At 40.5% G+C, this 26860-nt stretch overlaps 2 protein-coding genes across 7 annotated transcripts in view; both read right to left on the bottom strand.

The window, feature by feature from the left end:
• Positions 1 to 2259: 2259 nt before the first annotated feature.
• Positions 2260 to 26860, bottom strand: part of LOC115433920 (leucine-rich repeat flightless-interacting protein 2-like) — a 32112-nt gene continuing 7511 nt past the window's right edge. Inside the window, exons 3-15 of one of the 6 annotated variants that reach the window (XM_030155490.1) lie at positions 26728 to 26814; positions 15632 to 15673; positions 13339 to 13470; positions 12912 to 12983; positions 11916 to 12086; positions 10770 to 10862; positions 10371 to 10463; positions 8991 to 9092; positions 7808 to 7940; positions 5168 to 5338; positions 5003 to 5082; positions 3146 to 3250; positions 2260 to 2662 (exon numbers count right to left, since the gene is read on the bottom strand). In XM_030155490.1, coding sequence (XP_030011350.1) covers positions 2552 to 2662; positions 3146 to 3250; positions 5003 to 5082; positions 5168 to 5338; positions 7808 to 7940; positions 8991 to 9092; positions 10371 to 10463; positions 10770 to 10862; positions 11916 to 12086; positions 12912 to 12983; positions 13339 to 13470; positions 15632 to 15673; positions 26728 to 26814 — 1392 coding nt within the window. In that variant the 3' untranslated portion in view covers positions 2260 to 2551. The remainder of the gene's footprint in view (positions 2663 to 3145; positions 3251 to 5002; positions 5083 to 5167; positions 5339 to 7807; positions 7941 to 8990; positions 9093 to 10370; positions 10464 to 10769; positions 10863 to 11915; positions 12087 to 12911; positions 12984 to 13338; positions 13471 to 15631; positions 15674 to 26727; positions 26815 to 26860) is intronic. The other 5 variants (XM_030155492.1, XM_030155491.1, XM_030155494.1 and 2 more) reach the window with 5 other exon arrangements.
• On the bottom strand, positions 15680 to 25927 carry LOC115433922 (leucine-rich repeat flightless-interacting protein 2-like). Its single transcript, XM_030155497.1, has 12 exons — positions 25735 to 25927; positions 23299 to 23358; positions 23118 to 23156; positions 22827 to 22898; positions 22326 to 22373; positions 22142 to 22210; positions 20352 to 20438; positions 19796 to 19855; positions 18290 to 18343; positions 18102 to 18158; positions 16447 to 16518; positions 15680 to 16213 (listed from the first exon to the last, which is right to left on the bottom strand). Exons 1-12 carry the CDS (start codon positions 25828 to 25830, stop codon positions 16073 to 16075), a joined length of 855 nt encoding a protein of 284 aa, XP_030011357.1. The 5' UTR covers positions 25831 to 25927; the 3' UTR covers positions 15680 to 16072.

The raw sequence follows: 26860 nt of genomic DNA, 5'->3' as shown, positions 1-26860 counted from the left end.
ATGTGGCGCTGTACACAAACAGACAGAGCTGCAGGATTCACTAAAATCACAGGAGAATGCAGTGAGCATGATAGCATTTGACTGGTCCTGCTCACTTCAGACTGATCTGAATGTGGAACCTGAAATAAAAGGATTGTTCAAATCTTAAGTATAATTTTTGCATTTCACAAATTCATCCCAGGGCCGGACTGGAACCCTTTGGTGGGCCGGATTTGGCCCCCAAGCCGCATGTTTGACACCTGCGGCATAAACTAATGATGTCAAATAGTATCAAATGGTCCAATATGATCTGAAGTGGATCAGACCAGTAAAATAATAACAGCCTATAAATAATGAAAACTCCAGAATTATATCATGAAATGTTTACGTCTGCAAACTATCCTTTAAAAATGTGAATAACCTGAACAATCAGGAACAACCTGTAATTTCTTGGGAAAAAAATAAGTGGAATTTTACCAATATTTACCTCAGTTTATCATTTACACATAAACATACAGATCACAGTGGATCTAAAAATACGCAAAACTTTTAATAACAGACAGAATATTGGTACAATTACATTTCCTTAAGACATCAACAGTTGTGGATGGTTTTTTTTTTTTTTTGAAGTTTTTGTGAAAGGACAGTTTGTAAATGTAAATATTTTCACAATTAACTTTTTTACACTAAAATTAAAATCTGAAGTTTTCAATACTTATAGATCAGGGGTGTCAAACATACGGCCCGTGGGCCAAAACCAGCCCGTCAAAGGGTCCAATCCGGCCCATGGGATGAATTTGTAAAATGCCAAAATTACATTATAGATATAAACAATCAATGAAGTTAAAATTATTTTAGTTCTGGTTCCACATTCAGATCAATACGATCTCAAATGGGTCAAACCAGTAAAATAACCTCGAAATAATGACTCCAAATTTCCCTGTTTTACTGTAAAAGAAAAAAGTTAAATTGCATGAAAATGTCCATATTTGTTCAGGTTATTCACATTTTTTGTGAACAGATAGTTTGAAAATTTAAACAACCTGAAGTGTCTTAACAAAAATAAGTGCAATTTTATCAATATTCTGTCTGTTATTAAATGTTTTGTTCGTAGATCCACTGTGATCTGTACGTTATAGTGTACACGTGTGAAGGATAAACTCAGGCAGAATATTGGTAAAATTGTGCTTATTTTTCTTAAATTTCAGGATCCATCCATCCATCGTCTTCCGCTATTTGTAAAGAACAGTGTGTATGAATGAAAATCATAATGTAATTTGACTTTCACTGTAAAACAGAAAACAATTTTCAGCAGTTTGGAGATGAAAGTATTTACAGGCCATTATATTTATTATTTTACTGGTTTGATCCACTGGAGATCAAATATGTCTGTATTTAACCCTGAACTGCAGTTTGACACCTGTCACTGCTACTTACATATCGTCGCTGTCGGGTGGAAACCTCTTATGTCCAAAACGGTTATTTTTCAGGAAACTGGAAAAACGATGTAAATATAAATACATGAAGTTAAGAGATGTAGTCACAAGCAGTTTAACATTTTTCATTGGTTAAATATTTCTACAACCGTCAGACCAACATGAAGACTGACCGATAGAAAAAACCCCCCATTAAATTAAAAAAAGACTAAAAATGGACTTACGAGGTTTTTCGCTCGACAGGGATGATATCTCACATCTTAAATGTAATTTTTGTATTTCATGAATTCATCCTGTGGACCAGACTGGATCCTTCAGCGGCCAGTTTTGGCCCGTGAACCATACGTTTGACACCCCTAGCGTGTACTCGTATCCCCCTTTTACGTCAAAAGCCAAGAAAAGATGCAGATTCAAACACCTTTCTGTAAATTACACATTTATTTTCAAGAAATCTTTTAAATATCTGAAAAATTTCAATGAAACCGCAGCAGACACAGTTGGTTCTATATATTCTCATGACGACTGCACCTTGGTTGGTTTAAATACATCATTCTGTACCTGTTAAAACACTGACTGTCGGGGTTCATGGAGCGCTGCGGACCCCCAGTCTCCGGGTGTGAAAAGGCACTTCACTGTGAGGGACGCCGGGGAGGGGGAAGGTGGGGGGGAGGGGCTTAAAAGCATCGTTATACTCATTCATGCAACTTATCAAAAAAAAAAAAAAAAAAAAGAACAAAACAAAATACAGCCAAGCACCCAGCCAGAGAAAGAAAACCGTATGGATAACATGATGTCGTACAAAGCTCTGTAAATTAAGTAGTGACTGAGAAATGTCCTCAGATGCTTCTGCAGCAACTTTAGAGTTTTATTAGTTAAGTTTCTGAGTCGTTTCCCCAAAATTCTGGTGGCTCACCAGACAAAACCAATGAATGGTTTAAAAAAAAAAAAAAAAAAAAAAAAAAGGACACAGTTCAGTTTCCTCCTGTGCTACAAGTTGTTTTTTTTTTTTTTTTTTTTTGGTTAGCTACAAATGTTGAAGTGTTAGAGCTGAAGTGGAAATGTGCTCCAGACACGGCGTGGCAGTCAGAGGTCTGAGGTGCGAGTTTAAGGGTTTCCATGGCGACGCAGCCACCACCTCACTGCTGCGACAGCAGGGCGTTCCTGTTGGCCTTCATCTTCTCCAGCCGCTTCACTAGGTGGTTGTTGGTCATCTCCATCTCCTCGATCTTATCTAGAGCCGTACGCAGCTGAGGAGGAAGAGAGGAGGAGGAAGAAGAGGAGGGAGGGAGAGGGAGGAGGGAGAGAGGAGGAAGAGGGAGGAGGAAGAAGAGGAGGGAGGGAGAGGGAGGAGGGAGAGAGGAGGAAGAGGGAGGAGGAAGAAGAGGAGGGAGGGAGAGGGAGGAGGAAGAGAGGAGGAAGAGGGAGGAGGAAGAAGAGGAGGGAGGGAGAGGGAGGAGGAAGAGAGGAGGAGGAAGAAGAGGAGGGAGGGAGAGGGAGGAGGAAGAGGAGGGAGGAAGAGGGAGGAGGAAGAGAGGAGGAAGAAGAGGAGGGAGGAAGAAGAGAGGAGGAGGAAGAAGAGGAGAGAGGGAGAGGGAGGAGGAAGAGAGGAGGAAGAGGGAGAAGGAAGAGAGGAGGAAGAAGAGGAGGGGAGGAGGAGGCAGCAGGTTAACTTGCGCCTCCTTCACACTTCAAACGGTGGAATGAACAGAACAGATGCTGTGAGCGTTTACCTCTCTTTGAAGTTTCCTTTTTTCTGCTTTCAGTTCATCTTCTATTTTCTCTGAGTTGTCGGCCGCTGCCTTGTACCTGGATACCTGACCTTCGAGTCTGTTAATCTGGAAAAGGACGAAAAAGGGTTCAGAGGCACCAGAGTGGATTTATGAAGAGAACACTACAGAGGAGGAAGAAGCAGGAGGCTGATGTCCTCTGGGACGATAAAAGAACACCAGTGTCCCTGGACAGCAGCGTCATGTTCTGCCAGTTGAATGTGTGAGGTTGTCTGGTTCTGTTCTACGTTCCAGTCCTGGTTCTGTTCTATGTTCCAGTCCTGGTTCTGTTCTACGTTCCAGTCCTGGTTCTGTTCTATGTTCCAGTCCTGGTTCTGTTCTACGTTCCAGTCCTGGTTCTGTTCTATGTTCCAGTCCTGGTTCTGTTCTATGTTCCAGTCCTGGTTCTGTTCTATGTTCCAGTCCTGGTTCTGTTCTACGTTCCAGTCCTGGTTCTGTTCTATGTTCCAGTCCTGGTTCTGTTCTACGTTCCAGTCCTGGTTCTGTTCTACGTTCCAGTCCTGGTTCTGTTCTACGTTCCAGTCCTGGTTCTGTTCTATGTTCCAGTCCTGGTTCTGTTCTATGTTCCAGTCCTGGTTCTGTTCTATGTTCCAGTCCTGGTTCTGTTCTACGTTCCAGTCCTGGTTCTGTTCTACGTTCCAGTCCTGTGGTCTGGATGCAGATCAATCTAACAATAGAAGTGGGCGGGACTTTCACTGGAGGAGAACTCAACTCATCCAATCACAGTCCATGTATGACTTCTATCAGTGATCAATAGGATCTAGACTGATATCTGGAACCATTTACATGTTAGAAACCATCTAAATACAGACCATTAGAAGGAAAAGGCACATTTGTAATATTTCAAAAAATCATCAAAAATCATTAAAACATTAAAAATACATCTAGGATGGACAGATTCTTTTTTCTGACACTTTTTTTTTTCTTCAAAGTCAAAGCCTAATAACACCCACTGGCCGCCACTGGAGCTAAATTTCGCAAATGGATAAAACATCTGAATCTAAAACTGACCATCTAAAAAAAAAAAAAAAAAATCAATTTCATGTTTCTCTTGTTTATGATGGTGCATCAGGGAAAATTTAAGTAAAATAAATAATATAAGAGTGTGGATGGGGGAGTAAGATCTGGAGAAAACACTAACAAAATTTCCACAGTTAAAGTCAATTTAGGAACAAGAATAAAACTGAAGTATTCTCTGAAATGATGGAATTCTAAGTTTGTGTGAGAGAAATGTTAAAACAGTCTGAGATTAGTCACAAACACTGGAGAAAAAATGTGAACACCAGTGTTTGTGGAGACAGATCGATGTTCTACGCACAACTGTAAACAGTATATATAACTTTTTCGATTTGTCTTTATTTTTGATTTTGCACTTCTGTTCTTGTGTGCTTTTTGAGCGTCACTGCTGTAACCTGGAATTTCCCCTTGTGGGACAAATAAAGGCATATCTTATCTTATCTTATCTTTGAAGAAATGCTGTCTGGTTGCAGTTAGAAGACTATGGATTTGGTTAAAATGCAGATAGAGATGAACTTCTTTAATCCAGACTCAGTCCATCAGTTCAGAGAGGAAAACAATCGCTGACTTCTTTCTAGAACATTCCATGTATCTTCACTTGACTGAGGCTGATGCAGGATCATGTGATGGGACCATGTTTGTTTGAATTTATGACTTCAATCTGTCTAATGCACAAAATCTTGGAAACATATCTTGGAAACACAAATATTTCCCACATCCTGTCATTTCAACCAAATCTGTCTAATTCTTCCTCCATCATATGAATTGTTAGACGTTACTTACGTTTTGTTCCATCGTACCCATTTCCTGCTCCGCCTTCGATAGTTTAAACTTGTATTCACTAATCTGTCTGTTGGCGTCTCCTACGGACAAAAGACAAACTCACTGAGTGTGGACACATTCAGACGTCGTACCAGCCTTCATGTTTAAGTGGGCGTCAACACTTACTCTGCATCTCGATAAAGTGCAGGTCTGTACCGTTCTCCATCCTCTCTCCGTCCGTGTATGCGCTGTCCATCTTCGAGTGTTTCTGCTTCTCCTCCTCCAGCTGATTCTTCAACTTCCTGATCTGAGCCAGCAGCTCGTCCTTCTCCTCGGCCAGCTTCCGTAGCCTGACGTCTGTGGAACACAAACTGCTTTATTCACTGGAACACACACCGACACGTCTGCGAATACAGTCGAACCCTTTAACCCAGTGGTTCCCAACCTTTTTTAGCTCATGACCCCATTTTAATATCAAATTTCTGGAGATCCCAGACATTCAAAATGGAGATATTATTTTTGCTAAAATGAATTGGTTTTTGATCATGCAATAGTTTGCTATACTATGTTGCAAATAAACATTAATTTTAGAAGACATTTAGTCTGTATAATGTATATTATTGTGGACGGAGGCAGTAAATCCAGGTGTAGATTACTGCACAAAGGGAAAATTGGATTTTCCTTGGTCAGGATATGTTCAGTCAGTCCAGCTGTGATTTACAAGAGTGACAATTAATACTGAACAAGCAAGAACTCACACTATGAATTATGAAAGAGCTGCAGCATCTGAAACTGACCACAACGAACATTTGACAGATGAACAGAACCACAGTGCTGCAGTTTCACACTCACAGTTGGTCATGTCTTTTATGTACTATGATTGCCTCTCTCAACTCACCATATGTTTTATATTAGTACGTTTCTTATTTTTTATCAGTTACTAGAAATTTCAGGCAACTCCACGTGGGGTCCTGACCCCAAGGTTGAAAAGCACTGCTTTAAACCCTGACATGTCTGTGGTGAGCGTTCGGACGTAGGATTTATTTTAAATATTCAGAAAAATTCAACCGTTTGATCAACAGGAAAAATTTCTAAACATGCTGATAGAGTAGACTTTGTTCTTTCCATAAACATCTGAGCATGCTCAGTTCACCCCCCGCCCCCTGTGGAATGGGGGGTAAAACACAGAGCAGTGAGTGAGACTGACTCAATATAGAAATAGATGGTTTGGGCTTTTTTTTTTTATTAAACACTGTTTTTTTTTTATTTTTACTGTTGTTTGCAGTGTTGTGGTGATTTTCCTTTTTTTTTTTTTTTACTGTGTTTTTTTTCAGAGTTTTGACTGTGGAACTACTTTTTGGAGTTCAATCAGGTGAAAAAAAGCAGCTGGACTGATTTAGAAAAAAGGAGCCAAAAACTCAAACTCCTGGGCCCAAATTCAAATCCTGGTTGTTGTTCAGTGTGCTCCAGTTCACAGTTTATGTTCAACATCCTAAATCTCTTAAACCCTCTTTACACAGGGGTGGCGATCGTTACGAGATCGCTGAGCAATGAAAAAATGTCCAGATCTCTCAACGGTCTTTAAATGAGCGCCCAGCGATCACCAAGATCTCCCAATGATCTTCCAGTGATCTCCACGGTCGCCTCAAAGGTTTGACTCAGTCCAAAACAGTCTCTCAACGATCGCCAAGGGAAGCAATCTGTCAATGAACGCTCATGGAGCCCTCAACGATCTCTCAGCAATCTGTCAATGAACAACATATTTTTCCACCCTGACGATAGAGATGGTTTAGAGATCAATGAGGGCATGGGTTCGACTATCTTAATGACCCCCTCCCCCGCCTGATCCGACTGACCAGACAGTTTAAATTAGGGGCCAAAGGCACAACGAGCCCATAAGCACCCCCCCCCCCCCCAAACATTTACACAAATGGCTTTTTTGAGGTTTAGGAGATCGTTGAGAGATCGGGCCAATTTTTGATCGCTCACTGATAGGGATATAAGAAAATATCGGTTCAGCAATATATCGTAATATTTCATTTCATAATGCAGTATCGATATTGAAAAGCACTGTATCAATATTTTCAGGTATTTATTCAAATGCAGACATTGTGGCGGTTCATTTTGTTTTTTTGTTTTTGTTTATATTTGATTTCTTATTGTTTAACACTGTTTTATTAAATAATGTTAATTTCTATGTTGGGATTGCACAAAAAATAATGTTATGATGTTAGTTCTGAACTAATAGAATCTGAACATTTGAACCAGGATCTTAAACTGTAATGTCTGTAAAACATAATTTTAAGTTTTAACACAGGAAAATTTTGTGATATAACATTAGATCCTGTTCTGATCAAATAAAAATGTGTGTAGTATTTGTGCATATTTCTGGTGTAATTCGTTTCTTCAAGGAAATAATCATTTAAAAAAAGAAGCAAACAAAAAATTGCCTTTCTAACAGTATCATGATACATCATGATCCTAGTATTGTGATTTGTACCGTATCGCCAGATTATTGCCAATACACAGCCTTACTCAATGGTCACCCAACGATCTCCATGCTGCTAAAGAGGCCCTTATTGATGTGCATTCTGAGTGCCTTATTGAATAAAAACCTGTCCAACTTCAGTTCCTCTCTGTCTTTTGCTGTTATTCACCCTGTTTTGAGCCTAAAACTCACAGTAAAACGAAGTTCACAGCAGCACGTTTAATTGAATGAATGTCTCAGGGGTTAAAGGGTTCGTCTGACGTCAGTGTGTTGAACTTGACTGAGTGTTGGATGTATTCCTAGATAAGGTGCAGATGTGGGAGTGGGTGGGGCCTCACCAAGCGGGCCCTCTCCGGCAGACTCCAGAACCTGGGCAGCCTCCTGGGAGACCACGGTGATCCCTGAGGACAGAGGCTCGTGGTTGATGTCTCCGTTCGGCGTTCCCTCTGGGATGATGACCAGACCGTGTTTCTGCCACGACACAAGCAGATACATGAGGACACGCTCGGGCTATGTCTGCACCAACATTTAACACCTCTGAGTCCTGATTTACCGCCAGTCATATCAAAACTAAAAGCACTTTACTGTGACGGTCTAACCCTGGTCTGTAATTATGGATTGTTTTTGTGGCAGTTCTGGACAACACTGTGGACCCATGACTGTATTTTGGCTGTTCTGGGTCAAACAGCAAAGGCAGGGAAAATCTGGATTTCTTTTAAAAAAAAAAAAAAAAAAAAAAAAATCTCAACCAAAACTCATCTGATATGATTTTCATTTTCTATATTCAGCTTTGAAAATAATGACCTGTGATTTACAAAAGAAATAACATATAATAGTCTGTCTAATAAAGTCGGGTTTTAATTTTTTCCTCAGAGTGTTTTTCAATAGTAGATGTTCTTATTTTAATATATATTTATATAAGTGCAGCTTATTTCAATATTAAGTCTATAAAGCCAACATTCGAACAGAAATGTCTGGAAAAACACTCCTTAAGTGTAAAATTTACAAATGTAATAAACTATATTTACATTAATGGCAACAAAAAACTTAAAAGGTGAAGTAAGAACATCTGATGATGAATCAATTAATACTAAAAAAATGAAAATCTTAAGGTCATCAGGACTGTATTGACCTTTTATACAAATCAGCAACAAACAGTGGTTGACTATAGTATTTTTTACCACAGTGTCATGTGTAACTAGAAATCACCAGTGTTTTAATATCCATGTATTACGCAGTAACAGGAAACAGGTAACGCATGAGCAAAGAAAAACAAAGGCAGAGGTAAAAAGAAGAACAGCATGAACCGGATTCTACCAAAAGGAAAAACACTGGTTCATTTGGCAGAACTTTCATAAAAAGGATGGATTCTCCTGTGAGACTGGACTGATAATGGACTGGTGCAGGACTAGGACTGGTCTGGAACTGAACTAGACTGAGACTAGTCTGAAACTGAACTAGACTGGGACTGGTCTGGTATTGAACTGGACAGGGACCGGTGCAGGACCGGGGCAGACCTACCTCTCCGCCTTTGGCCTTCCCCTTGATGTCAGCGAGCTCATCTCTGAGCTCATCCCTCTCATTCCTAATGCAATCAAAGTATTCTTTCTGCCTCTCTAGGGCCTGGCCACACAGACGACAGAGGACGAGAAGAGAAGAGGAAGAGGACACGTTGGAGAGGCTCGACACCGACATGCAAACACCACCCACATGCACGGACATGCACAGAGAACAACACAACCGACAGTAACATGTGGACACACACACAGTGGAGGACACAGGCCAGAGGTCGACTGATAGAGTCTGAACAGACGGGTTTAACGACGGTAACGAGGCACTTCATCACAGTCTGACATGAACTGTGATTTTATCTGCACTAGAGGATTGAACTGAACTAGTCAAACCCCAACTGTTTTCTCCAGCTCGTATATATATTAGACTTTTACTGCTAATGTCTGAGTTTCATGTGAAAATCTAAAACCTGTGTGTGTGTGTGTGTGTGTGTGTGTGTGTGTGTCTTCCTCCCCTGAACCCCCAGAAACTGGAGAAAACTCTGATAAATTTATGTCAATGAAGAACAGTGACTCAGCAGTTCATCTTCAGACGTTGATAAATGCAGAGAACCAACTAAAACCAAAGACCTCATCATGCTCATAATGCACAAATAAAGCCGTTTTACAAAATTAAGTTTGAGTCAAATATGAATTATTTCAGGTCCATTATCAAAGTGTTGGAGCAGAAACAGTAGTTCATGGATTCAACTCCAGTTCTAGACGTGTGTTTAGTTTTTTTGTGACTGGTGGAGGCTGATGAACATTAAATTTACTGCCTGTTTCAGAACCACACTGACAAAAATGTGAACAATAAAACGGAAAAATCAGTCTTAAACCTAAGGACATGAGTGAACCCATGTCATCAGTGAAATGTCCAATCGGTGCTGGTGAATCGGTCGACCTCTGCTAAATACTCACAGGGAATGTTACAGGCACAAGTTTAGAGGAGAGGAGGGGAAAGGAGGCCTAAAGTCCGATCCATCTTCTGAATAAAAACTACACACAGCTCGGAGCATCATCACTGAATCAGAGTTGACACATACGGTACACATCTACACAGTGTAACAGCCACTGCCAATGCTAGTGTACACAGGACTAGAACTGTTAGGTTGAAATGATTGGATCCAAACTGAAATCCTGTTATTTCAACATGCAAAACTCCAAACAGAATGTGCAGGGGTTCAGGTTTGTGCTAATGCTGACGGGTCTCCATCATGCAGAGGCAGTGTGGGAGGCAAAAGACCACAACGGAAACACTCTGCATCGTGTAAATGACGAGGTTCCAGGACAACAGACTCCATCTTTTGCCTTCCATGTTCTGCCAGAGCAGCCAGGTGGGACCTCCTACCCCAATCTTTTTGTCCTTCCAGTTTATCGTTTCCTGCAGGTCAAACACCTCTCGGGTGAGGGCATCTAACTTAGTCTGCATTTTCTGGCTCTCCTGGAGCGGGGTGAGGAGTAAACAAGATGACGGGATAAAGGACAAAGAAGGAAGAAACTGAGTGAAGCAAAGACAGAAGAGGTCCAAATGAACACAGTCAGACACAGGAGAGCATCGGCAGGAGAATGGAATGAGCGAAAGGGCTGAGAATTATGAAACAGAGAAACATCAGAGGGGACAGAGCAGTGGAATGGAGGATCTGGTGGCAGACCCGGGTCCATCTAGGCCTATTCCAGATCCTGCACAGAGACTCGGACACTTTCAAGTGTGACCAGTGGGACCTTTATGGTCCAGATGCAGCCGTACCTCTATGAGCTCGTCCCTCTGGCGGAGTCCTTCTTTCAGTTCTTCTTGTTTGTGCTGCAGGACTGTACATGTGTGTTTCTGTCTTTCTAGTTCCTGAAATCAAACAACATTTTATCATCAGCTCAGAGAATCAGAATCCACCCCACAGAAACAGGCTTCAAATAAATGGATTCTCATGTCTGTTGGACTGTAACCCTTCTACAAATTCACACTTATGTTTAGATGTTTTTTTTGTGTGTGTGAGCCATTGATGTACAAGACAAATGAATCTGTGTTTTACTAAATTAACTACAGTTAAGAATATTAAATATATTAAAGATAACCACACTATATGGACAAAAATATTGTGATACATCACATCTACATCTTGTAGGACTTCCCATTCTCACTGATATGAAAAATGATCATGGTAAATAACAAATGTTCATGTTATTTGTTGCTAATTATTATCACTATAAATATCAAATGAATATTTCTATTAGAGACTTGAAGAAACCAGATAGTAACTTATGGATTAAAATGAATATTTATCACTGGAGCATGACAAATATTTCAGAGGTAGAACAATTAAACAATAAAAGGTTACGCATAATAAAATAACACCTAAATCTCTCGCCTAAAACACTTAGAAGATGAATTTAAAATTAACCCTGAAGACCAAATTAAAACATTTATTCCAAACATTCAATCCGCAGTATAATATAAAATTTGTCGTTATGGTTTTGTTGCCCCATAATTCAATGTGTTCAGAGAAACTGCTCCATATAGTTTATGAAGGTAGAAAGTTTTAAATGAATATTACATTAAGATATGAAACTTCGCCGAAGTCCAGTCAACATGTTTACGGAGTTAATTCATAAAAACAATCCTTGTATTGTTTGGAAGAAAATAAAAGCAGTGTGATGTATACCACTGACAAAATATGCATTTATTTACATGTTTTATCATGTGTTGAAGATGAAATAATAATCTAAGATGACATTAATAACATCAGAGGAGCTCAACAGTGACATAAAGTTGGAGCTGCTACTCCAGAAAGTTGTTATTGTGGATTCAGTTTCAGATCTGTTCCAACCCATTCATTTATTTGTAGGCGTTTTACAATAATTATCATAGAAATGTGTCATTGTTTTCAGAACATTTTACCTTTGACTTTTCTTCCAGCTCTCTCTTCATCTCCGACATCTGCTCCTCCATTTCCTCTATAACATCCTTGAGTGTGTCCACATGATAGATGAGGTTGGCTTTGTCATTGTCCAACTGTGCATTTGATACCATGGCTTTCTTATACTTCTCCTCTACCTCCGCCAGTGACTCCTGGTAGAGTTGGGAGTGTGTTACTAAACAGTAAAATCATGTGAAACACAGCTCACCTACATGCATCAGGTGGGCGCTCTGGTACAACAACACTAAACACAAGGCAAGTATCCACAAATTACATGTTAGCTCAAAAAGACTGAGTTCTTTGGTGTTTCTTATGTTCAAAACAGGACTTTTGACAGTACTTTGTGATGAACATGTAAATGAAACGGAGCACAATCACATTGCATTGAATCACGTTCAGGAGTGAAACAAGGCAACGGTTTGAAAAGGGATTTGAAAGAGAGAACTATGAGTGAGCCAGGAAACAGAAGGATGAGAAGTGAACTAAGTCAAGTGTGTCAGCTGAATCAGGATCTACCATGACTGAGCGGTTTGTTAGTAAACTACTGTTGTCAGTGAAACAAACGTTGCTCTTCCTAAGAAAACAGGAAGTTGCAGAGGTCCAACCGTAGGGCCTTCGAATGCTGTGAAAAATGGAGGATCTGGGTGGAAGAAGAGGCTTGTACTGAGTTATAGTGTCGGTTATCTGTCAGCAGGTGGAGCATGTAGCTCTTCTTACTACTTGGAGCTCAGAAGACGTGTGGGAGTGTCTTCACTTCAGGCCACAACCAGAGAGTTGGATCAAAACAGGAAGTGAGGGGAAGATCATGCAATAGAAGGGTCATTATGCAACTCAAAGTGGGAGCACTCAGAGACGGTGGTGTTAGAGGGTAGGGGAGGGGGTACAGGAGGGTATGAGTGGGAGGGAGTGGGGTTAGTGACGCCACATTTGCTCCCGGACGACAAGAGAAGGCATGCTGCGAGCTCAAGCCCCTCTACCTTCAGCTCTTTAAGCCCTTGCATGTATCGCCCTTCTACATCCTGAATCTGGTCCTTTAGTTCATAGATATCCTGTAGAGCAGATGGAGGGAATTGATGGGGTAAACGAGGGCATCACAGAGGGAGGGGATTATCAAGGAGAGATAACAAAGCACCCGTGCTGCCATCCCAAAGAGAGGCCAGCTGGCATTCACCAGCACGGCCAGACATAAGAAATAGGACACATGTCACATCCAGTCCTCCCGTGCACATGAAGAAAAACTGTGAGCGGACACTTAGAGCAGGGAGGGAACAACGGGGCGATGCTGTGGCTGAGATATGTCACATCTGGATTAGCATTAAAGCTCTACGATAATGTGATGATCAGCTACGATACAGTTAGATTTGAAGTGTATGCGATACTTGACGTGTACACAGAAGGCCTTACCCTAAGTTCACTCAGACTGGTGTCCGGGTCGTAGACGCTGCCGGTGTCGGTGCTGCCCCGTCGTGATGAGGTTCCGCCCAGTGAGGCCAAGGTGGCGGCTGAGAGGCCTGGGGTGGCGCAGCGGGAGGACGGCTGGGACGCAAAGAACGGTACAAGATCAACCAAAACAATAAAATACAGCACAGCACAGAAAGGCACGGCACAGCGCAACCTGACTCCAACATGTTATTTAACACCGTCACCTGACTCCTGCAGGTATCAGGTCCTTCTTAATCCTCCAGGGATGGACTACGACCACAAGTTAGAGAAAGTTGGTACAGTATCGAAAGTGAAGATGAAAAACAGAATGATCTATTAATTCCATTAACTGACTCGTTTTTTTCTTTTTATTTTGCATAGTTCAAGTCGACAGATCTCATGTCTTTTCTAGTCAGTCTCACTGTAATTGTAAACATAAATTAATGCAATACAATCCTACCAAGTTGGAACAGGGCAGTTTAAGATTAATATAGAGATAAAAACTAATGTGATGTGAACAGGTGACTGGTCATAATTAGGGGTGTAACAAAATATCGGTTCTGCAATATACCGCAATGTTTCATTTCACAATACTGTATTGATATTAAAAAGTACTGTATTGATATTTTTAGGTATTTATTCAAATGCAGATATTGTGGAGGTTCATTTTTGTTTTTATCTTTTTTGTTTATATTTTTATTTATTATTATTTAACACTTTTTTATTAAGTAATGTTAGTTCCTTTGCTGGGATTGCACAAAAATGTTATGATGTTAGTTCTGAACTAATAGAATATGTACAAGATCCTAAACTGTACTGTCCGTAAAACATAATTTAAGTTTTAACACAGGAAAATTTTGTGATATAGCATTAGATCCTGTTCTGATCAAATAAAAATGTGTTAAGTATTTGTGAATATTTCTGGTGTAATTCAATTCTTCAAGGAAATAAGAATTTTAAAAAAGAAACAAAATATTGCCTTTTTAACAGTATCATGATATATCATGATATATCGTATCGTGATCATAGTATTGTGATTTGTATCGCATCACCAGATTCTTGCCAATACATACCCCTAGTCATAATTAGGAACAAAAGCGGCATCCAGGAAAGGTCTAGTCCTTTAGGAGCAGAGATAGGTAGAGAACCACCAGATGGTCAATAAATGCATGAGAATATTATTGAAATATTTAGGAATATTCTAGAAAAAGACTAGAAGGGCTTTAGACGTCACCCTCTACAGTGCAGAAAAGAATGAAGGACTCAATGAAGGCTCGGGACGACATTAGAAAACCCTCGTCAACTACAAAGACAGTTACAATCAAAACAATGAGCTAAAATATTGTACAGAAGAAAGAGTAAACAGCTGATTTCTCTGAGCTCTGAGTCTCCTAGGAGGGACTACAGTCCACTTTTCCACTTTGTGACTGTCAATCAAATTTAGAAATCACTGCTTTCTTTCTGGTTTTCTGTCCATTTTCTGTACCCTCCCAACATTAGCTAATCTGGGGTTGAGCTCATACATAGACTGTGTGAATAAAGGCCAGACTGTGTATGTTTCTTAATATGTTGTGATGGTTTTGTGAGACCTGCAAAATAATGTGTGAGTCAGTCTATGCTCCCTTTGGATTAACTCATAGGCTAATATGATGATATATTAATGCATGTTACAAGTTTGAATGAGAAAAACAAAAAAGCAAAAAAAAAAAAAAAATTCACAGATGACTACACTTAATAAAGGTATTTATGTTGGTACTGAATGTGAGTCTAATGTACCATGGTTCCCTGGTGGAAATATGTTAATTGTTTGGTGGATTACCATAATTTCCAGACTATTGAGCGCACCTGAATATAAGCCGCACACTGCTGTCTCCAACGTCTCAGCATCGATTCATTGATGCCAAGCTTATGTGCCGCAGCTCTATTTCCTTCTTCGACAGCCAGATCAATTGCCTTTAACTTGAAAGCTGCCTCATATGCATTTCTTCGTGTGTTTTCCATGAGGGTGTGTGCATGACGCGCAAAATGACTGATCTGAAGAATTTAGTGTGAGTGCGTTCGAACGGTTTCATTAGTCCACTGTGACCTGTTCGGTAATTTCATCGGCCTGGTGTGACGAGCCTAAATGTATTGGCGGCATGAAGCTGGTTAGCCCGTAAAACATGAATTAGCTGCATTGTTGTTTAAGCCGCAGGGTTCAAAGTGTGTGAAAAAAGTAGCAGCTTATAGTCCGGAAATTACGGTACTTTGAGTAAAGAGAATTAAATGCACTCACCCGGCTGTAATCTGAATACTGCTTGTCAGATTTTTCATCCAGCTGAAACAAAGAATGAAAATAATAAAATAAGCAGCAGGGTCTTTTGAGGAACATGCTGCCTGTGTGTTCATGCTTGTTACCGTTTCTTTTCCTTCAAGTGGAAGAGTTAGTTACAAGTTAAAATATGAGTTGGGCGAGAAGTGCTGCATGTTCACAGACTGCACTAATGAAAGAGTGAGTGAATCACACCACTTTATTCATTACAGATCCCACCTTCAGGCCCATGCAGCTTCACATCATCCAGTCATATTCACCTCAGCTATGGTCACATCTACTTGTCAATAAAAGAAAACACACAGGCTGTAAGTTGGCACCAAATGTTATTTTCATTCATGCATCATTAAAAATCAGTATAACAGCTTAGCCATCACTGGTGTTGCACTCCATTTCCAAACCCATTCATGTGAACCTCGTAAAGGCACTTACAGTGTCCAGGTCTGGAATGCCCAAATCATCAAGGTCAGACACAATACTGCCCCTCCGGTTGGAGCGGCTGAAATAATCAGCAGCTGATTCACTAATGTCCGAGAAGTCAGAACACTGTTTACAACACACGGTGAGAGACGAAGGACAGAAGCAAAGAAACAAACAACAGAGCAGAGTCCAAGTGTTAAACCGGGGTGAAAGACATGACCTGCTGTGTGTCTGTGGAGGCACAATGAAGGAAAAGCAACTCTGAAACTTTGACTCTTTGATCATTTATGTAATGAAGGACTGAGAAGGAACAGCGTCAATCCATGTCATTAGTTCACCATCTATTCACTATGGCTCACCGCACTGTTTCTGCGGCTTCGGCCACAGCGTTCCTGGGACCCGCTGCTTACAGTGTCATCATCTGAGGAAGACTGACAACAGTACACACAAACACACACACTCATGATGAGGATCCAGTTATGTAAGACAGCTGCATGCCCAAGACTTCTACATACAGGGGTCCTCTTACAAACAATCAATACAAATCCATCTACATTAAACACATTACTCAATTACCGTAACGACTGTAAGCCTGTGAGTAATACTGATCCATGCAATGAGAAATAAACTGCACCGACTAGAGAAGGGCTGTGTGATATGATGAAATCTAACAAAGACAGAGAACTGTCAGTGTTATTTTGTTGTGTCGCAAGTCATGATCTTATTTGTCATTATTTGGACGACGCCTTGCTTTTATGGCGTGTATGCAGGCGGGAAAATATGCTGGAAGGCAACGCAAACAACCACGGAGAAGAGTAAATGTGACGCAGAGTAATTCAGAAGAAGCCAAGGACAAGCTGAGACAAAAAGGAGGACCTTGTACCTAAGAGACTTGGTTTGGGTTTTAAAGGACCCAAGGGTAAAAAGCCAAAGACTACAGTCAAGTCAATTTTTCATACATTGGTATTTTGTTTAACTGAACAATTGCACAAAAGTTCTAAATGTAAGGAAACAAGTTTAACCCATAAAGACCCAAACATCCACCGTTGACAAAAATTATCTATTGATCTAAAATATTCAATACTTGTTGATTCACTAATTCTATCACTACATGTAAATAACTGGTGTAAAATGTAGTTTGTCATCTTTTCATGATCATCAAATATGACCCATTTGGACGTAGTTACCGTGGAAACACCCTCATCTTCTACAACAATGATTCACTGGTAAAACCCATGGAGTTGGATCAACGACAGTGGATAGAGACAGTAGTTTATACATTCAGTTAATGATATCTTTAATCGATTTCCTCTCTTTCTGATAAAATATCCCTCAACTTCAATCTGAGCTTTTATGAAAATCTACATGATCAGTGAATTAAATATAGGAAAATACATGATTTATACTGACAAAGATGCAAAATAAATAAGGTGAGATTGCAATAAACGGTGATAAATCACTTAAGAATGGATAAATAGAGAAAAAAATTCATTTGGCAACTGTCACAAAAGTAGCACTGGGTCTTTATGGGTTTAATAAGTAAATTTAATCTGCTGCAACCATAATTAAAACACAGGTTTTCATGTGGTCATTGTGTGTAAACTATCCATCCATATGTACATAAACTACTTAACATTCATTGACTTTACAGATAATCTATATAATAATATGAATGCCTTATGCTGGAATAGCATCACACAGCCCTTAATAAACACACGAATAAACTTCATTACTCCAAATCATAAACCTTAAAATCCTTCCAGTCCATGCAATAATAATGAACAAAACACACCAAATAGAAGTAGAATCAGACAATCCTGCTAAAATATTTTGCAAAACACCCCGTCAGGCACTGCAAAACACATTCTTCCTTCACATCAATGTTCCGTAAAGTCAGCTATTTTCCTGAACAAAGCCCGCATGAGGAGGCAGCGCGTGCGCCTGTTAGCAGTGTTGGTGTATGTGAGGCATTAGCTGACGTCATGCAGGGTAGCGGTGGTTTTCGGGAGCTCACCACAGGGCTGCTGCGAGTGGAGCTGGCCCCGGAGGAGTACCAGCTGTATTCAGAGGGCTGTGGGTAGGATTACAACAGGACACGGAATCAATATGGGAGACAAACGTCGGAACCACAGGGCGCAACGTTAAGCCACTGTAATGGTGACGGTGCTAAAAGGCTGTTTGACAGGCGTTCAGAAGACTTACAGCTCTTGAACTGTAGCCTGAGCCGTAAAGGCCGGTGTCGTCGCAAATAGAGGCCTGAGGGCACACGTGGGAGACAATGCAGGACTCAGCAAAACAAGAGATGGAGCATAAACCTTTGAAAGACTAGCTAAACAGGCTGAGTAGAATGGCTCAGGGTCAAACAATAAACAGAAACACTCTGTATTCCCCATATCAAGGAGGACATTTGTGTTAAGAGTCCAACTACAAAGGCCCTGGCTTCACACTAAGTCCTGTCTTATCGAACTGAAGCACAAATCTCAAGTACTTGAGTGTTCAGGGGCTAAATATAAATGATCCTAACCGCCCATGGCATCCTATCAGCTATATTTTGCTTTTAGTTTCTGTGCTCTGACCCAAAAACCTAACACTTGGGTCCCAATAAATGAACTTAAATCCACAACCATTCATATTCATCTTCTCTTTGTTTGGCTTTTGCAGAGTATTGCCATCATGTATCTTGCGTTTATTATGCGCTGAATATAGATTTGTTTATATACATTTTACATCTCATCTTGCCTGTGATGTCAGTTTAAAGGTTCAGTGTGAAACACATAGTGGCACCTGGTGATAAAGTAACAGGCTACCACAAACTACATACCAATCACTACTCTTATACAATGGCTGCTAAAAATGTGAAAAATGCAAAACCTTGAATAGTTCTTCTGGTCTGTCCACTCTGGGCTTTGTGGTTAGGAGATAACTCTGGATAACAAACACATTAGAAGACAGTGGTGGACCTTAATACTACTTACCACTCTGGATAAAATGGGGAAAAAAGGAGGATTAAGGTTTGGGCTAGTGTAGAAACACAGTGGCAGAGTAAACAGTAATATTTTATCTGCTTATTATGTGTTTATTTTACTGTACAGCACTTTGGAAACCTTTGTGTTTATTTAAATTTGTACTTTATAAATAAAAATGGACAGAAACAATAATCTTATTTGCTCTGAGATGGTGTCTGTAGTTTTGGTTGATGTTTTTATCCTTTTTATTTATTTTATTAAATTACTCTTATGTTGTTTTATTGCACCCATTTTATGTACAGCACTTTGCGATTTTTATCTGTGAAAAGTGCTTTATAAATAAACTTTACTTACTAACATTAGATTAAATCCTCCTAAAAAGTACAAACTGAACCATTACCGTTTTGCACTACCACTACCACTGTAAATAGATTGATGTATTCATTTTACATTCTTTTATAGTTTATTCTTCACACCTCTTATTTATTCTTTTTCTATTTCTTTTTAACCTCATTTTTAATAACTACCTGAAAGAGAAACAGAATCTCAACTGTCTGTATGTCCTGTGTATCTATTGAATTGAGTCTTTGAACCTTAACCCTCACTAAAATGAGTCTTCACTGATTTCTTGATTTAAATAAAAGTCAATATTGTTGCCATGGGAGGAGGAGGAGGATTTGCTTCTGAAGGTAACTAAACGCATGCGGAGCAGATGCTGGCAGCCCAGCGGACTGAAACTGACCACACTGTAGCTGCGAGACAGCCCTGAGCCAGTGGTGGAGGCAGAGGAGGAAGTAGTGGCCTGTTGGAGAGAAGAGGAGCAGGGAGAGGTCAGTGCAGAGGACAGAGGGGGCTGTGGTGGGAACGGGAGGTGGGCTGACTAAAAAAATAGCTGCGGCAAGTGGAAACAGGACGGATGTTGTGCTGACCCTGGAACATTTAGGGCTGAGAGGAGACGTGAGGTGAGGGTGAGTGTTCCCCTACAGCCGGTGGAGCATCTTTATCAGTGAACACGTTATTTACATCAATTCAAATAAGGTTAAGAGCTGTTTTAAGAGGGACAACATTTGGCTTTGTGTGACCTGGGAACACTAACATTCTTTGCTCTTGATTCTTTCATCACACAAACTTCAGCTAGTGCAGCAGTTGCATAACACCTTCACAAATATCTAATAAACTAATTCACCCAGACAGGAATGTGTGGCCTGAGTTGGGTTTTGTTTCTGTCTTTTAACCACTTTAGTCTGTATCTAGTGTCAAAGAGCTACCAGTTGGACCGCTGTGAGGGGAGGACCGACCCGTGGCTGATAAGAGGAGGTGGAGGGAGGAGCAGGTTTGGTCTTCGTTAGGCTGGTGTAGTTCCTCTGATCATGGTACAGTCCAGTCTGGAACAGTAAAACACGATACGCCCTCAAACTCTGACATTACAAGTGTCGTCACGTCAGACCATTTCAGGCACATTAAAACCGCTGCGTCCACATTAACAGTGCGTGACACTCAGACAATGAACTATCAGTTGGGTCAGGATGAAAGTCTATGACTACATTTACACGCACACATACTGTTTCTGGCACTGGTTCAGAAAAGCTCATTAGATGGCAACCAGAAGGCACTCATATTCCAGTTTACATGAGTCTTTGCATGTAAAACCCATTCTGACTAGAAGAGGCAAAATGGTACAAATTACTCAAATGTGTTCCACTGGTATTGGACTTGTCTGGCCATGCAAACACATCATCCTCCTGTCATTACTTCAACCACCTTCTAGACAAATTTAGTGTCAAAAAGTTTCTGTAAATCCTTCTCCCAGCCTTCATTAAAGTTTAAAGGTGCCCTGCCACATGTATTTCATTACTTTTGTGGTCATGTCTGAAGTTCTACCATAGACTAACATTTTTTGTGGAAAAAATACCTTTGCCACCAAGTTTCCACCCATTCTAACGTGGTATAGAGAGCCTGCTGGAAGACTCAACTCAATTTGAGCCAGTTCTCATGAATATTCAACATGCCAATCTGCTTGACTCTCATTGGCTAACAGCTAGCGAATGAGAGCCTGTTTTTTCAGCATCCTTTACCCTGCACAACAAGTAGAAGAACTACAGGAAACTGAAAGTGAATCTTAACATACTTTGAATGTCTGACTCCCGGCTTCTACGCCTCTCTTGTACTGCGGACCTTACACTGAAACACCCCCCCCGGGCCCCATGAATTTGTCATGTTTACCCCCCTTTTACAGCACCCCAGCTTGCTGTATACGAAAACTGTCACTGAGCTACACGAATTCTGTGGGCGTGGTCTAACCAGGGCGAACTTGTGAATAGTAATGAGCTCAGGCATTAACACATCACACTGACCAGCTTTTCTAATTGACCTGATTTCTCCACTTATTTCTTTTCAGTGGAAATAACAGACAAAGGAGGCAGCGGTTCATTTTAAAATTCACTACATAAAACAAACACATATGGACCGAACATATTTCAAAAAATACAAGTAAAAACAGTTTTGTGTGGCAGGGCACCTTTAATGTTGTTTAATGTTGGCTTTTCTTTAGAGCCTTATCATTTGATGTTGACATAGAAGAGCAAATAGATCATAAATCCATTTGGTTGCAGTTGACTCTTCTTGTCCTTATATATTGTTTAATTAAATCAGCAGTTATCAAACAACAGCAAAGATACGAAAGTGAAAGATCTCACTCCTTAGCTACGTGTTTTTTTTTCCACCACTTGCCTGATCACGCAGGTGAATTACTCAATTTACTATCCTGATACGGGAATTTACTTCCTTGAGGCAATCTTTATTGTTCAGCCTTAAAATGTACAAGGCTGTAAAAAGACCAACTGTGGTAATAAAAATTAGTCCTAGACGCATATACTGAATGCACTGTAATAATAATAATAATAATAATAATAATAATTAATAATAATATCAGCAGATTATAGGTCTTAACTGGAAAATACTACCTTTAGATAGTTCTGAAAAATCATGTGCATGTAAACATAGTCAATCACCACAGCAAACCACTGACATAACTGTAAACGGCCTCCATGCACAAGGCTGCAGCAGAATGCTACGGGAATACACTGACCAGCAGGTCTTTCCTGGAGGAGCTGGACGAAGCCTTTTTGTAGCCATGCAGATCATTGTACACAGAGCTCTGTTCAGTCCGCAAAAACATTCAAAAAAAGATAAATAAAATAAGACAAAAGGACGAGAAGAGAAGTAGGGAAGCAGAGAAAAATACATGATCGTCACACTGGTACAGTACATACAGTGGAGCGGGAGCTCTTGAGGGCGGAGCTAGTGGAGAGGCCGTCAGACTGAAGAGGAAAAAGCAGTTTATGAAAAGAAAAAAAAATCTGAGCACAGGTGGTTAGACTGTTAGGTCAGCACAGCCAAAACATATTTTATGGGTTTTACACAGTACGTCAGTTAGTCCGACACAGCAGCTGATCAAACAAACCACTTATTTTTTTTCCCTTTTTGCCAAAGCTAAGTGGACAACCATGATGGTTCTGCTTGACCAGAGAGAAACCCTACTTTCTTGAGAAGTCAATCAAAAATCAGCCGACTTTCAACAAAGACAGTTTCACGTCTCTTTCCACACCACATTAAAGTTCGCATATAAAAAAAAGACTCCAAGTGAAGCGTGTCCTTTAAAATGCAGGTTTGTTCTGCTGTGCACACATAAACCCTGGTTACATGCTGAGAATCCACATTTTCAGTTCGTCAAAAATATTCATTATGATCACACACATGCACATACAACGCACCAGTATATCCTTTTTACGGGAACTGGAACGGCTTTTACTGGAGCTCAAGTCACGTAATGCTGATGAGGTTGACTTTAAATACAAAACAGACCCAACCGACCATTAGTACAAAATCTTTTCTAAAACAAGTAGATTACACCATGACCTAAATAAGCACCAACCAATACAAGAATCTCAGCCAAATGTATTCATTTTAGTGCATTCCTGATTACCACAGTGACTTTCACACATGAAAGTGCCCTATGAGTGCATGGGTTTAATAACGGTGGTGGGGCTGTACTATGTACGCACCCTGTAGCTGCGGACTGACATGACGTCATCATCGAGCCCCTGCTGGTGTGGAAACATGGAGTCACAGCACAAAGGCAGACAGAGAGAAACATGGGTGATGAGAGATTAATGGCAGGATTACAGGAGAAAAAAGAAAGGAAATACAGGCAGACAAAAAGGAAGTGTGGGGGGTGATACAGACCCGGCGATGACGACTGCTGGCTCTACTACTACTAGTGGATCTGGCTTTTTCGGTGTCAGCCTGGAGTCAGGAAGGAAAGTTGGTGAAGATTACAGAGCGAAAGTGGAGAGGCTCACAGATAATGCTCAGTAGTTGCTATGCAAAGACCAAACCATGCAAAACAAGCTCTGTCATCATGTTTATAGCCAAATGGAGGTCATAAACATTTGTAAATAGCTTCTCCTCTGTGAGTTCAGCAGCACGATTAATGACACACAGGAACAGATACTAGAAGGCGTGTGATGATCCTCTAAAGTCACAGTTCAGGTCTTCATATTTGGGGCCAGGGTTTGGGTCAGATCTTGTCATTCTGTTTAGGGGTTCATGAATAAGAACAATGGCAGCAACTACCTTAGTTGTAGTTCTTAGTTGTGTTGTATTATTGTTCATAATTTAGAGTATAATTACACTACAAGACACTATGAAGTAGGGGTGGACATTATATCACATTCATTAGAGATTTAACTTTTTAAAAAATGCCTAATGAGTACATTCTCTGTAGATTTATCTTTAGTAACAAAAGTAGCATATTCACACTGAATACATTCAGTACATACCACTGATCATTTTGTATATATTTTATGCAAAACTATAAAAAAAATTTTTATCAAATACTGCATCTTTGCAAGTACTGTTTTTTTATTATTCTTAACTGACATTGAAAATATAGGATGTATAGTTAGGCTAAAAACAACTTTTGAAATCTTGACAAAAAAAAAACCCATAAAACTGTAAAATGTACTAAAAATTGTATGAAAGTAGAAAACAAATTAACTTCACACAAAGAACGACTTTTCTTTATTTAGCTTTAAATAAGTTGTGTATTATAGAAATAGACAAATGTCCTTTCCCTTACCAATGGACATATTAACTAAATAATTACCAAAGTAACTACATATCATAACATGTCCACACTTGAAAACCCCCGGCCTTCAGTCCACACCAAGGTTTTTACACATACGGACAGACAGACGAACAATGAACTGATGACAATACCCTGCAGCGAGGGCAGAAGGTAGGGATGCACCGATACCACTTTTTTCCAGACCGAGTACGAGTACTTACATTTGAGTACTTGCCGATACCGAGTACTGATACGAGTACTTAATAATCCCATTCAAGTTGTTAGTTCCTTTTGTAAATGTGCTTTATTGTCGTTGTCATTAGTCTGACTGGAAAAAAGTGCTGCTACTGACATTTAATGTGTTGGAATGAGCGTTTCTCAATTAATCCACCAGGGGGCGCCGCTCTGAATTAACCATACTGGACAAATACCACAAAGAAGAGTAAAGTTTTTTGAGAAGAAGAAGAAGAAGAAAGTCAGTAATAATAAACATGGAGACGACAGAGGCAACACTAATGTGATACCAATATTGCAGTGTTTTCACTAGTAAGGTTTAAAAGCTTAGCTTCAGCAGGTAGAGAAAAGAGAAATGAGTGATAAGTTTCGTTTTCACTTCTGTTGGCGGCGGTTTGCACCGCTCCGTACATCCGCTGGTATTCTCTGTCTGTTTACGCATCCGCGAGCACCTGGTAAACGGATGGAATGTATGCAGAGGACGGACAGAATGCTGCGTCCGTATCTGTCTGTGTCTGTAACGTTACTTGCAGTCTGCGTTACGTTTATCACCATCATTTATTTTGAAAAATCTCCACACTCTTCACACTCCACACACATTATTCCACCGCTGCGTACCTGCTGCACTGAACTGGGAATGTCACACGGCCGTAAGTGGTATCGCTGCATTTGTATTGGATTACTTTTACGAGTACGAGTACACACACTGAGTATCGGAGCCGATGCCGATACTCATATCGGTGCATCCCTAGAAGAGGGTAAAAAAAAGTATTCAATTAGGACTATCTGTATGGGTCACATGACCAAAACCAGTCACATATATTGAGATTCAGTATCGGTATCCGTTTCACTATAGTCCCACCTCTTGTTAATACAACATGCTGCACATCTGACTCAGAAAAAACAAGGGCACCAATTCTTTTCACATGTCAAAACACAGACACAGTGAACACACACACATTATTTCCATGCAAAGCTGTGCCATCAAAGTTCTGAAGCAACTGAAGTTTGGAGGAGTTGTATCTCAAAGGTCCAAACCACGTTCTTGCATGCAGACTCACCAAACCTAAATAAAGTCAAAGGCCAAAGTCTGCTCCACAAATACACACACACATACACACACACACACACACACACACACACACACAGTTACAGATTATGGTGTCTCCAAAGCAAATACGCTGCTGCTGAGGCATATTTCCACAGTGAGGTACAGTGAGTCAAGTGTAGCTAAACGGTCAAGGTTGACTGAGGTTCAATTCCACACAACAGGCACTGTTAGTGGAACAAGAGGAGGCAGCCCTCTCGTGCTTGCCTACCATCCATTGGTGGATCTGACCCCATTTTCTGCTGCTACTGCTGCTGGATGAGTGGTAAGAAAGCTGGAAGGAGGGACGAGGTGCCAGGAAAAACATACAATCATACTCCACTCAAAACTGCTGAAATGTAAAAACTGGGTGACATTTACTTCAGGAATAGAAATTCTGGTTTTATCTGTGGACATGCAGCACTTTCCACTTTATTTTGCCCAGCGATCTAAAATACGATCCATTTCCTCTGAAGTTTGAAAACTAAGGCTACGTTCAGACAGCAGGTCTTAATGCACAATTCGGATTTTTTGGTGAAATCCAGTTTTTTTGTGTGCTCGTTCACATTAAAGTTTAAATGCGACTTCTATCACTTTTGATTATGAACTGAATGTGACCCTGAAGTGACCCACACGTGCAAAAGAGGTCCTGACGTAATACGTGACCACGCAGGCACGCACTGTGTTTACGGAAGGAAATATGTTATTCCCCCGCTTCTCCTCCTGGGCTGCAGAATTGTGACGTTTGTCACATCTCAACAACGTAAAGGTCGGATAAATGCGACCTGGCCGTTCAGACTGAAGTCACATTGTAAAATATCAGATACGTATTGGATTTAGGACCACATATGAAAGTGGCCTGGGTCAGAATTGAAAAAAAAATCGGACTTGTGCTGTTCCAACTGTCTTTAACAGATCAGATAGAGGCCACATATGGGGAAAAAAAAAAATAAATCGGATTTGGGCCACATTTGCCTGCAGTCTGAATGTAGCCTAAGATCCTCTGCACCTTTCCGATCATTATGGACACTGGGAGAGTTCATGTCAAAATGTGCAAAGGTCATATTAAGCATAAATATAAATAGGTAAACATGAGAGAAAACAAAGTCGATGTGCATGAGTCACAGTAGATCTGAGTCCAGATCAGCAGGTGTTATTTTCTCAGTTGAACAACGACCCCAGTGCATCTTTGCCAGTCTCATCACGTTTCTATGATGTACTGTACCTCTTTTTGCTGCCGTTCGAGTTCCCTCATTCGAATATCCCTGGCCTCCGCCCGAGCTGCCCTCTTCGCGGCAAGCCTTGCCTCCGCCTGTCAGGCACAACATGAATACACTTGTTAGCCACGAAAACAAACT

This window comes from Sphaeramia orbicularis, chromosome 15 (assembly GCF_902148855.1).
Source record: "Sphaeramia orbicularis chromosome 15, fSphaOr1.1, whole genome shotgun sequence".
Classification (NCBI taxonomy): domain Eukaryota; kingdom Metazoa; phylum Chordata; class Actinopteri; order Kurtiformes; family Apogonidae; genus Sphaeramia; species Sphaeramia orbicularis.
This window is presented reverse-complemented; position numbering and strand designations above follow the sequence as displayed.